At 40.6% G+C, this 13,440-nt stretch overlaps 1 protein-coding gene across 1 annotated transcript in view; it reads left to right on the plus strand.

Moving 5' to 3' along the window:
• Nucleotides 1–13,440, plus strand: part of PLXNC1 (plexin C1) — a 69,600-nt gene that overhangs the window by 23,942 nt on the left and 32,218 nt on the right. The window contains exons 6-13 of the mRNA XM_085321289.1: nt 199–343; nt 2,724–2,793; nt 4,182–4,257; nt 4,378–4,434; nt 9,312–9,451; nt 10,557–10,736; nt 12,204–12,291; nt 13,220–13,426. Of these exons, the coding sequence (XP_085177415.1) occupies nt 199–343; nt 2,724–2,793; nt 4,182–4,257; nt 4,378–4,434; nt 9,312–9,451; nt 10,557–10,736; nt 12,204–12,291; nt 13,220–13,426 (963 nt within the window). The remainder of the gene's footprint in view (nt 1–198; nt 344–2,723; nt 2,794–4,181; nt 4,258–4,377; nt 4,435–9,311; nt 9,452–10,556; nt 10,737–12,203; nt 12,292–13,219; nt 13,427–13,440) is intronic.

Genomic DNA, 13,440 nt, shown 5'->3' on the forward strand with positions numbered 1-13,440 from the left:
GTTCCTTTCAGCACTCTTTTTATATTGCTTCTCCAGTTGGGAGAGGCTTTTTCCTTTGAGAGGATATCTAGTAAATTGTCTGCTTCTGCCACGAAAATTTTCTTTTGTACATTCCATACTTTGAAGTTTTCTGTAAAGACAAGATGACAGCTTAACAAGTATTACAAGAAATCTGTTGTATTTTTTATGTTTTTATAGGTTGCTGTGACTGCAAGTATAAGCAAAATCCTTACTTCTTGTATGGTAAAAATTATAAAACCTGTTGAAATACTTTATGAAAACGTAATGCTGAAAAACTCCTCCTGTTTCTGCAATCTAACTACACCAGTGATAGCTGATAATGGTATGTTTTAATATTCCATTTATTTCATATTTATTCATTGTCTTTTATTACTGAGGAGAACTGAGCACAAACACAGGCCTAATGCATGTAAGCGTAGGTAATGCTTTTTATTAAATGACTTTGAAAAAAAAAGATTCCTGTTCTGGCAAGTGATTTGAGTGTATTTACACTATTCTTGATAATTAAAGGTTTTTTTAGTATAGAATGCTCTCTAGAAGAACTATAGTATTTTAACATTAATAGCTAGAAGCAGATTCCTCAATTCGGCTTATAGCAGCTCAGGCTTTTTAGGAGTGTGTCTACGTGGTGTGGCTACCAGCTATGCAAGGAAACTTAGGGTAGCTACAAGTACAAGCAAATTGGCTGGAGTCATGGAAGTGTGTTCGTCAGTGCTCTGCTTCCGAAAATTAACCCATCTTAGCCTTTCTCTCATCTGCAAACATAATTTGTTTTTGCAGGAAGCTGTACCAGCATAAATAAGAGGAGAATTTGACTGCAAATGTCTATACAGAAAATAATCTTCACATTTAGTTAACTATTTCAACCTCCTTTAGATACTTGTCAGAAAACAATTTTCACTATATATTCAATATAGAGGATACCACCTGTAGATAAGCAGAAAAATACATGCTTCAGGGATAATATGACTGGTTTATTTTTTTGTGTTTGACTTGATTTATGTTTCCAAGTTAGTGGTTGAATCATCACATAATAATTCTTATACTAGTTTGCTTACCAGTAGTGCTCAGAAACACAGACCTGAGAAACTTGTGTTGGACATATGGATCACATGATCACATTTTTTGGGTTGTTGTAGATCTTTGAATGAGGTGGTGAATTAAATGTCTGGACCACTGGAATTTTTGAGCTGTTCTGTAGGCTTTGGTCTCAACCTTTGCAGCAGGGTGTTATTTGATTAATAAAAGGAGAAAATCCTTCCTGCATTGTTTCAGGGGTCTGTATAAGTACAGAACTCTTTACAGTTTGAATTTACGCTTTTTTTGGTTTTGTTAGAACACAAAAGAGAGTTTAGATCTAAACTGAGAGTAAAGAGAACAAACTCAAGAATGCTATGTATTTTTAAGTTACATGAAGAGGAAATAGAAAGTTTAGATAAGTGCCTGCCTTCATCCTTTTCTAGATAATGTAGCCCAAAAGATACATAACATTTTGCATAAATCTGATTCTCTTATAATAACTTTGTGTAGGAAGAGGAATGAAATGTTAGCAATGTCCTGTCTTTTTGTGGATTGCAGTGCTGCAAAAAGCTCTCTCTAGGGCATCCTTATCCCTGAGACAGGTTCCTTGCAACATTGAGATCTCAGGAGATCATCCTGTGGCCTTTGCATATCATAATGCCTATCATATCTATTTTGTGTGTCAAGTTCCTGTCTTAATACTGATTTGAGAATCAAGAAGAAAAGCCATTGTCTTTAGCAGGTGATGGTTAGGGTATCATGAGTATTAGGATACTTGCAGAACTCGTGTGAGGTGTAGTCAAAGCTGGCTCTCATCTGAACAAGCCAGCCTGTGATAAAGATTTCTGTACCTTTGCAGAATAGGTATACCTTAAATGTGTAGCTTCCACATATTAAGAAACCATCTACTTCTTAGCATAGAGAAGCCAGAAGACTCTGCACACGTGGGTTTCATTTGATATCAGACAGTTATTCATTTTGCACACATACACATCTGCAAGCACACAGATGAAAGGGACCATGGTTTAAGTGGTATATCTAACTCTGCTCTTCGATGTGGTAYTCTGCTCATGGGAGAAGAAGATATTCTTTCATTCCACAGCTGCTWGTGAATTGTTGGTACAGTAATTATGAGCTGAAATAATAGCAAATTGATTCATGCAATCATAAAAGATTTAAATAGAATGAAAATTACTACTGCATAGATTACAAAAGAAGACTCTGAGACTAAGTGAGACAAAAAGGGAGAAGTATGGATATGTTGGGATATCTTGCATTAGAACAGTCTGTTGCCTTAGGAGGCTTGAATTCAGAGTCTGGCTGTGCTACAGGTAGACTATGTGCTCTTGAGGTGTGATTTTATATCTCTACTTCATGGTGGCATTTCCTCATCTGTATCCTGACAATAATATTACTTTTCTGTATCTTGCAGAGATGTCATCAAGGTTAATTAGGGAGTATGTGTAAAGTCTTTGAATAAGGTGCTAAAAGGTGCTGTTGAAGGACAAAATTTCATTATTTTTATCGGTCAGAAGTGTGCGTGAATGTGTATATGAGAGAAAAAAGAAGTGCATACCATGTAGAGAACAGATGAAGACATATGAGACTTCAAGTCGATTGTTTTTTTTTTACAGCAATCTCTTGTAATATCCAGCATATGTCTAACAGTCACATTTTTCCAGATTGTCTAGTTCTCGAAGCATCGCTGTCCTCAAGCACTTGGAATATCACACAAACATTTCAGTTGAAAAAGTAAGAACCTCTTTCTTGTTGAAGCTCATCAAAGGGGTTATATGAGTGTGCAGAGAGGGGGGCTGAAATCYGATTGCTCTTTTTTTGGTTAGATTTTGATTTACAAAGGAAGTACCTTTGTACACCAGAGATAGCAAAACCCCCTTTCTGGGCCCATTTCCTCTTTCTCCTCTCTTTCTTTRTTCTTAGAAAGCTACTTTCATGTGAAGCTTCTGTTGTTTATCAGGACCTTGGCAGCTATAGCGGAGTTATTACAATGCTGGTCACTTATGACAGGTGGCTGATGAGATAATGAAGGATGGCACAATGATATTAAAATCCTTTTTCTTCTGTGTGAGAAAGGAGGGCCRCCTGTAATTAGCTCAGAATAAAACCTGGATCAGAGGAGTTTCAGTCAACTGAAAGAGTCAAGCGCTTCCATAAAAGTCACCTTTAGGAGTTGTTTTTTAATTGATCAAGATGCCATTTAAATACACACGTATCATGAGTACAGTTAAAGCAGAAAGTAACACTTTGTCTGCTAATAGTAACAACGAATACCTGTTGTTCAGTTCAAAGTATTCTTCAGAGCCATAGTCTTTGTTCTGAGCTCTCAGCAGAAATAGTCTGTGCCCAGCACATTGACCAACCTTTTATSCTACGTAGGTGTGAGACCTTAGAAAGGTCTGGCTAACGTTCACTCCAGGTAACCACAGCGCTCCCTTTCAGAGCTCTGCTCTTCCCTGTATGGAGAGGCTAATTCCTGGGCACCTGGGAGGAGGCTGAACTCCTGCTTTTTGAGAATTGGTATGTCACTTCCCTGGCTCTGGAGCAACACAGGGAAGGAACTGTCATTCTCTAAAGCGCAGTACTTGTCAGCGCATGCAGAGGGGAGCTTTGCTGCTGTCGGCCCTTTTCATGCTGACTGATGTATTCCAGAGCGAGACAGGGACAAACTTGTCTCCAGTTGGCATGTATCTTTTTAGCAGGGAGAAGCAGTAGTACTTGTTAACACTGCAGATGCAGAACAGAAATTCTGCAGGAAAGCTGTGAAAGATTCAGTGATGTTTTTTTCTACCCTTCTCTGGATAAAAAACATGACCTGGCCACTTACTAGAAAACCACAGCAAAATGAAACACAGAGTATTCTGTCTGCTCCATGCTTTTCATAAATTTATGACCCACATCATAAATTATATTTTGTACTAAATTTGTCTTCAGAATAAGCAGTACAGAACAATATTCTTGGAATGTAAACACAATGTGTATGTTTTACACATTTCATTATATGTTTGCCGGATTGTTCTCTTGGGTCTGTGCTTCTTTCTGTCACTTGAAATTTCACATTCGTGGTTGAATCTATATYGAGTCCCTGTGTCTTACAAAAACTCTGTTTTCTGTGTTGCCAGCTGCTCACGATGTATACACAAGGGTGAGTGTGCCAGCTGTAAAAGGAAGCGTGTCTCTCCTGCCACTGCCTGCCAGGTGAAGTTTGGTGGGGAGGACTGGAATCTCCTGTAGTTCTTTTTCCTTGTATTTCTTACATCTGAGCAGCAATTTGTCTCTTCCTTGTCCTGACATGGAGAAATGCTGATTTTTTTTCAGGATAGTTGTAATGCCACTGCTGCTTCCGAGGGGAACACCGCTGTGCAGAAGGCAGAGGTTAGTTAGCATTTTGAGATTGACATTATTGAGATACTGTGGGCTGGGGGAGAAATTCATGTAAAAGGAAGGAACTTTGCAGAAACAGTAAGGGTAGAGATGAGGAGGTAAACAGTTATATAGAAAGATAGTGCAGAACTTGGATTAGTACTTTTCCTTATTATACTGCTTAAAGGCACAAACAAAGATTTGAGTTTCAGATCCAGGTGTTGTGACAATAAACACTGTAAAAGTCAAGTGCCTACCTCTAGGTGCAGAATTTGCAATATTGCCTTAAGTACCAGAGTCCAAGCATACTCTACTTAGGTACTCCACAAGAGTCACTGTGCTGAGTACTGGGATATCTAAGCTGACCAAAATAAATAAGTAAATAAATAACAGAGGAAAACATCTCTGACTTAGCCTCTTGCCAGGACTTAAATGCCTCTTTGAGAGCTGCTATCACAGACAATTCTGTGAAACTAGGTTTTAGAGCCGCAAACCTCCTTCTCATTTTATGCACCCAGATCACAGTTTCTCTTTAAAAAAAAATAGCTGCCAGGAGAACAGAAGGAAGGGGAGGATGTGCCACCCACTTTCTGGGTAACAGACAAGTGGCTAGGGGACGCATCCAGGAACTGGAATCCCTGGTGTTAGGAAATCCTTGGCTCCTACTTCCAGAAAAGTTTTCCTTGCTTCCAGACTGTAGACAAAACTGGGGATGGAGCTGCTCTCCACCCCTCCTGTTCAGACTGGGTCACTGGGAAGGAAGGAGTGTTGCTGATGCCAAAGTACCCTTGTGAATCTGATCCTTAAGTTCTCTACTGAAATGATACAGACCCATATGTGAACTCAGCCCTCTTACCTCACAGGCCAGTGCTTTAACCACAGGGTTATCCCTTCATTCTTTATGGTGCCAAAATACTTTACTTTTTTTCATAAAGATGAGTAATCTTGTCATCCGTGGTTGCTTATGACATGCAGGTGTTAGGAGAGAAATGAGTAGTGAAGTGGAGTTTGACTGATGAGCAAGTACATAGAGATTTGCTGCCTACAGTTCTTGGTTTCTGCCTTTCTGTGAGTGATAGTGTGGTTGGTATAAATAGACATTGTGTTCTTATCTCCAAATGTCTCATTAGAACTACCCAAACTTTTACCTGTGAAAAAGAGAATTTCCTCTTAAATCCAGATGTTCAGCTGAGGTTTCTTAAAAAAAAATCCATTTTGTTTTCCACAGAGACAATGGGACTGTAATATTTTTGTTTCTGAATACTGATATTCTGGATTTGGTCTGCATATAAAGCATTATTGCTGATTAAAGAACAGAGGAAATTCTTTGCTGTGCTTCCAAGTGCATTAATTTGACATTGGTAAACAGCTGAAATTGCCTGGGAGATGGCTTTCTTCCACATGCCTTGTTTTGGAGAGACAGTGATGGACAAGGCTGTGAAAGCTCTAAAGGCAGTCCAAAGGCAGATGTTTATTTAGAAGTTAATATATTCAGAGGACTTTAAATTGCATTTGATATCCTGCTCACCTTTTACTGCTCTTGCTTTAAGGGGAACATATTGGAGGACTAARAAAGAGGATTTGTGTTTTCACATAGCCCGAGTCAAGCATTTAGTTTGATTTAGTTTAATTTTAGTTTAATATACTTTTCTTTGATGACAGTCCCAGCCCTCCTTCCTGACGCCAGCTGCTGGCTTCTATGCATGCACCTTCCTCCTCCTCCTTGTGCAGTTTGAGTGGTTGTGCGAGCAAGCTAGATTGGGGAGCTGATTTGGCTGGAAATAAATGTTTTCTTTTGGCAGGTTATTTTTCATCTGGGTCAGTTCCATGATCCAATTCTCCCTGTAGCCTCAGAGTTTTGTGCCAGCACTAGAGAAGGGGTTGTGCAGGAAAGGGGATGAGCTGCCCAAGGTGGCAGAGGCTGCGGAAACCTGACTGCTGCCAAATGTCTCCCTGTGACCTGCAGCCATGCTAACCACACTTCTGAGTGTAGCTGTCACTGTTTTCACAGCCCCAGGGAAGTGTTACACTGTCCAGAGGACAGAGGGCTAAATCTCAGAAATGTGTCGCTCTATTGAAGTTGACAGGGTCGTGCTGATATACATTACTTGAGGACCTGGTGCAYGCTTTATGTATGACTCTCTGTGTTTATGTTGCTTTCATCACCATCGTATCTGCATGCCTCACAACTACTGATACTTACAAATATCTTCCTGCCTCTCTTCTGTCTTCTACCTCTTATTGCTGGGAGTCTCTCTTCCTGCCAGGCAGGGGCTTTGCATGCAGAAACTGAAAGGTCAGTGGCTCTTTTTTGCTAGGGATATGAGCACTGCAGACCCCAGCTAGCCCTTACAGAAGCTTTATTTCCTCCGCATTCAGAGGTGGAATTCACAGTTTCTTTGTTGCTGAGAAATGTAAGTGTTGCTGACAGCCACAGTCAGGAAAGAGGCACTCAAGTACCTCGGGCTAGCTTGGCTTAGCACTAAAACCAAAAGTCTGAGACAGAATTCAGCAGGGAAGTTGGTGTCATTTAGCTGCAGRAAAGGCATAATTCAGGGGTGAGACTTCAAGAATGAACCATTTTTGTCATGATTTCTGTTTAACGTAAAAAGAAATGAAGCAGGATAAATGTTCTCTATAACCGTACTATCTTTTCATGTCCTGAAATTTCTCTTTCCTTGCTTAAATGCTGGCTGTTAGCTGAAGTTTGAGGAAGTCTAATTTCCTCCAAGGCCTGAAGGCCCTGATGCTCAGAAGAGGGCAGAGGGAGCCTGCTCCTCACATGCCTAATTGAGCAGCACCCGGTAAATGCCTTGAGTGTGCCTTAGTACARAGCAGCTCTTGGCTCTTCCAAGGAAAGGAAGTACTGTTGTAGATACTGTGCAATGTTCTCTTAATGCAGTGCAAGGTTGCTGTTAGCCCTCACCAACCAGCACAAGCCAGCACGGACAACGTGTGTTGCCAGCATCTTGCAGAAAGCTTGAGCCCTGAAGCACCACATTGGCCTACAGCTTCCCTGGGCACAGGACACCTAATGCTCCTTGTCTTGATGTAGCGCTGGGGGATCTCCGCATGCTTATTTTATATTGTATTAATCCTATCCTTTAGGATTCCTGCTAGTTACTTGTGAGAGCCCAGAAGCAATTTTGTACTCCTCTCTGTAGTATTTGGCTTCTGGGTCTGTCTGAGAATACTTACTTTCTTCTGGTGCATGGGAGACTGTGCGCAGGCAGGGACAGGATGTAGGTGGGGTAAAGCACTTGTGCTTCACAGGCTCAGGGTTCTACTTCATTTGTCCTGCTCACGTGATGAGGGTTAAACTGATCCCTAGATCAGGGTGGGAGCAAATTTTTCTCTCCCGGCAGTTTGACGGGGATTTGCTTTGCCCTTCTCAGTTGCTTGTGTCCAGAAATCATCTCAGAGCAAAGGAATTTCTTCAGCAAATTCCCTGCTTTTGTAGGGCTTCTGGCCTCAGCCTTTGCACTCTCATACTCTTTCTTAAGGCATAAGTTGTGGTATTTGCTCAGTTGTGACAGGTCTCATGTTTATTCTGGAGTGCTGGGGAGTGTTCTGTGGGTGGTGGTAGCATGTGGGCAAAACATGCCAGGGACCTTTCTGAACTGGGCAGATTTGCAGAGAACTGGATTCTGTGACCCAAGTGGTCACCTCAGGCTAGGAGCCCAAAGTCATGATGGTGCTCAGATAAAATACATAAAAAGATGAGTGGGGAGAAAAGCCCTGTGGTAGGGACTTTCCTAGCTGGCATATAGGTTCTGTACCAGCTCTGTTCTCGGTATCAGAGTTGGTGGGTTATGCCTTATAAAGGCAGAAGGCTGAAAGGCTGAACGTGCCCATGGACTTGTTCACAAGTGAACTCAGCAGAAATCTGGATAATAGCAAAATTGTAAAAGCTTATTTTAGACTACTTTTCTAGGCAGTCTAAAACCAGGTTTGAAGTCATTTCCCTGAGAAGGTGCCAAACAGTTTTTGGTTTCACATGCATATTTTCCTGTTATTTTGGATGTTTTCACTTTTCTATCTGAAAGATGCAGAGGGAGGAAACTGACTGTATAAATCTATAAGATAAACTGGGGAAGCAATAAAACTGGTTAAACATGAGATGCTGTCAAATGCTTCAAGTCAATAAGCTAGTAAAACATCTCAATTCTTGCTCAGTAGTGTTAGTAAAAGAATAAGCAAAGAAAAAGATACATGAAGAAAAACACAGTTTAAAAATTGGCCACATTTCTGTAATTCTGTGAAATCATCAGAATAAACTAGGATTAATTTTTAAATGCTGGAAGATAGATCTGTAAACTTCTTTGCATCAGAATGTAATACCAAAAGACCCCTGCAATTGTGTAGTACCTTTAGGTCTACATATGACTTCGAAAAGACTTGCCAGTAAAGCTAATTTGGGGCACTTTCTTGACTTTTCATTCTAGGATTTGACCCTGCTTCCCCTTTTCAGGTCACAAGGGATGCCTTCATTTGTTTCTCTATCTCTCTCAGTGATAGCACCATGGGTTTTTGTCTCCTGTTGCATTGTTCCTTAGTCCCTCGAAGGTCACACAAAATTTATCATTTCAAGCTGGATTTTTGTGATATGTGTATTCCAGTATGTCAGATTATACTTCCTTTTAGCAACTTTATTTTGAAATAAATTGAAATATAAATTAGGTAGGTAAAAATAGTTGGCTTGTAAAGAATTTGTGGTTGCCAGTAGTTTTCAGAATCAGATTCAAACTTATCAAGATTGGAAATTAATTGAAAAATGTATTCAAGTGCCATCAGATCTGTATTCCTGAATAGTGATTGCTTTTCTTTTGCTGTCAGTTAACAGCCTAGTCTTTTTATAACCAGATTTGTTTTGCTTTGTTTTCTAATAGCATATCAAAATTCATTCCATTGAGCCTTTGTGGATTTCTACATTAGGCAAAAGTGAATTAACAGTCAAAGGAGAAAACTTTACACGTGCATCAGGCATAAAACTGATACTGATGGGAATCAGTGGCTGTAAACCAGACATGTGAGTTAACATAGCTCTGAAAAATATTTTTTTTGCTTTGCATGATGGAAATGACATGTACCCAGACCCAGATTTTCTTCTGGCTGTGCAGTTTTGTGAGCCATTCTCATGGACCCCTCCTTAGCAAAGAGTGGTGCTCTGTACTCCTGCTTTAATTTTACTTCCGCTTAATTTCATGTTCGGGTACTATAGAAGGGATGGAGTGGTTAGGTGGGCAGTTTGTGCACCTTTGGATTGTGGTCTTGCCCCAGCTGATTCATCTCTCAGCAATAGTTATGATAATTCTGGGTCTCGCGACCTTCTAGGCCTTGCAGCAGCCAAAGAGAAGTTAAGTCATAGGAAGGCCTCAGCTTTATTTGACTCAGGATCCTCTGTCTCAAAACACCCCCCAAATATTCTAAGATTCTGCTTGTGAAAGCTCAGACAAGACAGGAAGGGGAATCATTCATGCAACAGCTTGTACTTTTCTCTGTTGATGCTTGTGTTGATGCTAGCCCGCAAGGCTATCTTACTCTGAATCAGTCATTTTCAGGTGCAGCTTCCATGGCTGCCTGTGATTGCCAAGCACGTTTTGTATAGCGAACACTTGAAAAAATATTCATATGATGCCATTCCATTTTTACTTCAACCTTGAATTTCCTGGGGACCACACAAAACAAAAAGAGAATGAGAGAAAGAAATGAAGGAAGGAAGGGAAAAAAAAGAAAGAAGAAAAAAAGGGAAGAAGGAAGGAATAAATAAAGACCAAAAGGGAAACAGAAGACTCATTTCTGAAGAGTTAACAAACCATTTTAGTAGCACAGAGAAGTACACGATAAAGAGTGAAATCACACATCAGATTACATAGCCTTATCCTAAGGCCATAAAAGCAGTATCTTTGCACTCTTGTGCAATTATTGTGGCACATAGCAACTTCATTCAAAAGATGCCCTACTTTGTGTTTTCAGCTCCCTGCTCTCTCTTTCCACCTCCATCTGRCTACTCAAAGAGAGAGTCATTTCTCTTCTGTCCTCGTCCTTTGCTTTAGGTTATAGGCTTCATGTAGTAACACCAAATGAGAGGCATCTGTGATTCAGCATCTGTGACTGTTTTCTTTCTCCTTCAGCATTCAAGTCAGAAATGTRCTAAATGATACACAGATGACATTTACTCTCCCACCAACACGCAAAGAGGCCAAAAGTGTTTGCATACAGGCTGACGGGAGAAAATGTTCACCACCAGTGACATTGCATTATGTTTCRCTGCCATCGTGTTTTGGAATCACACCAAATACGTCCTGGGTCAGGTAAAATTTGTCTTCCTGCACTTTTTTGAATTACTAAAATGTAGTTCCACAAGGCTAATATGAGTCTGCTTACTTTATCAGACTGCAGCTGACATAAAGATGGTGACTGTACTAACTGGAAATGCTACTGTGTTCATGTGCAATGCAGAGTGCCTGAGATAATGAGCCATAGGTTGAACCTGCAGTAACCTGCTGTGGAGGRTGAATTTACCACAGTGAACTGGCTTAGCATTTAATATTCAGAGAGAGTCACAATAGCTATAAAAGGAATTCTGTATTTCTATTCAAATTCCTTTTCCCTCCCCAAACACTCCTTAGTAGAATAAGAAAGTAGTCTCTTGGTTTTAAAGTTAAATCCAATATCTGGGTAGCACACAAATTAAACTCTGATTAACTTTAATTTCCCTCCATAATTTATTTTGGATAACTATGAATATACCCTTTACCTCCTAAACACTATGAAGTGTCAGCAAATTGAAGATAAAACAAAAATAATCATCACTGYGATGATTTGCACAGACTTGTCTTAGGACCTGGGTTCATAGAGGCAAAAGAGCCATATTCAGATTTCTTCTATGTTCTACAGGAGACTTGTGACTCTGACAGAACAGTTGTGGTGAAAATTATATAGTGGTTTAAAATATTATCAGCCACAGCTTTCCACCTGTCTCTCTGCCTGCACAGCAGAGCAGCAGAAGGGATTTTTACCCACTTTCAAGTTCTCAATCTGACATCTTGGCTTAAAGTACGGSCAAGTGTGGATTCATGATAATATGTTGGACTGGCAGCTGCAGCAGCTGAGCAGCTAGGACACATTCCCTCCCCTCCAGGTGAGGGGCAGTGCAGGCAGCTGGAAATTAATAATACCTTAAACCACTCCAGGCGTGTTCACCAGAGAGTGTGAGCCAGAGCCCTCAGACACAAGCACCATTGTGCATGCTGAGACAGATGGTCTGAATGCTGCCAGAAAYGTTCCCTGTGAGGTGCCTAGCACTGTCAGGTCGTCCGGAAGAAAACAGGAATTGAGCACGTCCAGAGCTACTCTGGAACAATGAAACAGCCTGATTTTCTTTCCCCAGGATAGAGTATTAAAAGTGTTAACTTACAGTCCAGTTCTTAGGTTGATGAGTATAAAAAAGGTTCGGAAGTCCATGAAGAGGAGCATGCACATGCATACTATCAGATCATTTGTTTTTTTGTTAGCAAACAAGATTTACTGTAACCTTAGGAAGAAAGAATGGGAAGAACAGTGTATAGCTCAAGTATGTTCAGAATAACTTTGTATAATAGGAGAGGCCAGCATGCAAATTATCTGGTCCTGAAGTTTGACTTCATTTTATTGGCCGCTACTAAAGCAAAATGTATGCAGTTAGTTCATTTATCACTAAAACCTTAATGTAGGATTTATCTGTGAGAAAACTTACAGTATTAAYCTCTTTTATTTGTTTGGTTGTTTTTATTTAATAGTGGTGGTCGCAGAATAACCACATCTGGTAGAAATTTTAATGTGGTGGACAGTGTGATTATTTCAGATGACCTGAGACCAAACCTTACTGTAAGTCATTATCTCCTTCACAATAACAAAGGGAGTAGGTTTTCTTCCCAGAGTTTCAGGAACATCTCAGTATTTTTTAAACACTTACACACATGCTTAACATCAATCTTTCTACTGAAATAAGTATGACCACTTGTAGGATTACAGTTGCCCACATACTAATGATACAGGATCATGGATAAACATAAACTACTCTTCTACATGATGCCCTGTGTCTATTTTTGGTGCTCTGTCCCAAACTGTCCTCTTTGAGTCCTCCCTCCAGATGTGTGTCCACTGGAGGAGAAGGAGGTGACCTGAGGAGGCACTTTCCCTACTGTTGATCCCCTCTCTTGATCTCAACATGCTGGTTCCCCACATGTCACTGTACTTCTCTCAATTTGTGCTGAGAACGCAAATATTGCCAGTGTCTCAACAAGGGTGGGCACTGATCCTGGGACCAAATCCTTTAGCCTGTTGCCTACTGGGCTAGCAGCACAGAGCCCAGATTACAGCAGCACCACCCCAGGGAGTCTTCCATGGGGTGACTGTAATGCACCCCTTCTAAAAGGAGCTAGGGTGGGGCCAGCCTAATCCCAGGSATGTTGAGGAGTTTGTCTTGCTCATCTCGCATGAGCTGCCTTGAGGGGAACGAAGGAGAGCTCCCGAGCACTGGYCACTATGCTGTCTTCTCATTGCAGGAAATACCTGCTTTAGAGGTGTGCAGTCAGCCTTAAAGTAGCAAGCAGAGAGTGCGATAACTGCTTAAAGGCAGACATAGGCTCAACAGAAACTTTCCAGGTACTCTGCATGGAGCCCTGATCCCAGGTTTAGCAGATAAATGCGTGAAGTCATGAAGACTTTAACATGATTTTGAGTGCCTCTGTTTGTAATTGTACCTACTGTTGAGTACTTAATGACAGTTACAGCTTTGCTTTTACTTTTCAAGGTCTCCAGGTGTCCTGGGAATGAATCTGAGTATAATTACTTAACGCCAAGTCTGAGCCACGCAAAAGAGGGAAAAGTTGTTGATGTGATGTTAAAAGTAGAAACTACCTTTATACCATGTGTCAAATTACACTACCACCCTGACCCAGTGTTCATTAACTACCAGCTGCACACTGAACTGGATCCTGATCTGGAATTAAAAATATATGTAAGTTTGAAAAT

This window comes from Rhea americana, unplaced genomic scaffold, assembly GCF_003343005.1.
Source record: "Rhea americana isolate MKP2758 unplaced genomic scaffold, rheAme1 scaffold_69, whole genome shotgun sequence".
In the NCBI taxonomy this organism is placed as follows: domain Eukaryota; kingdom Metazoa; phylum Chordata; class Aves; order Rheiformes; family Rheidae; genus Rhea; species Rhea americana.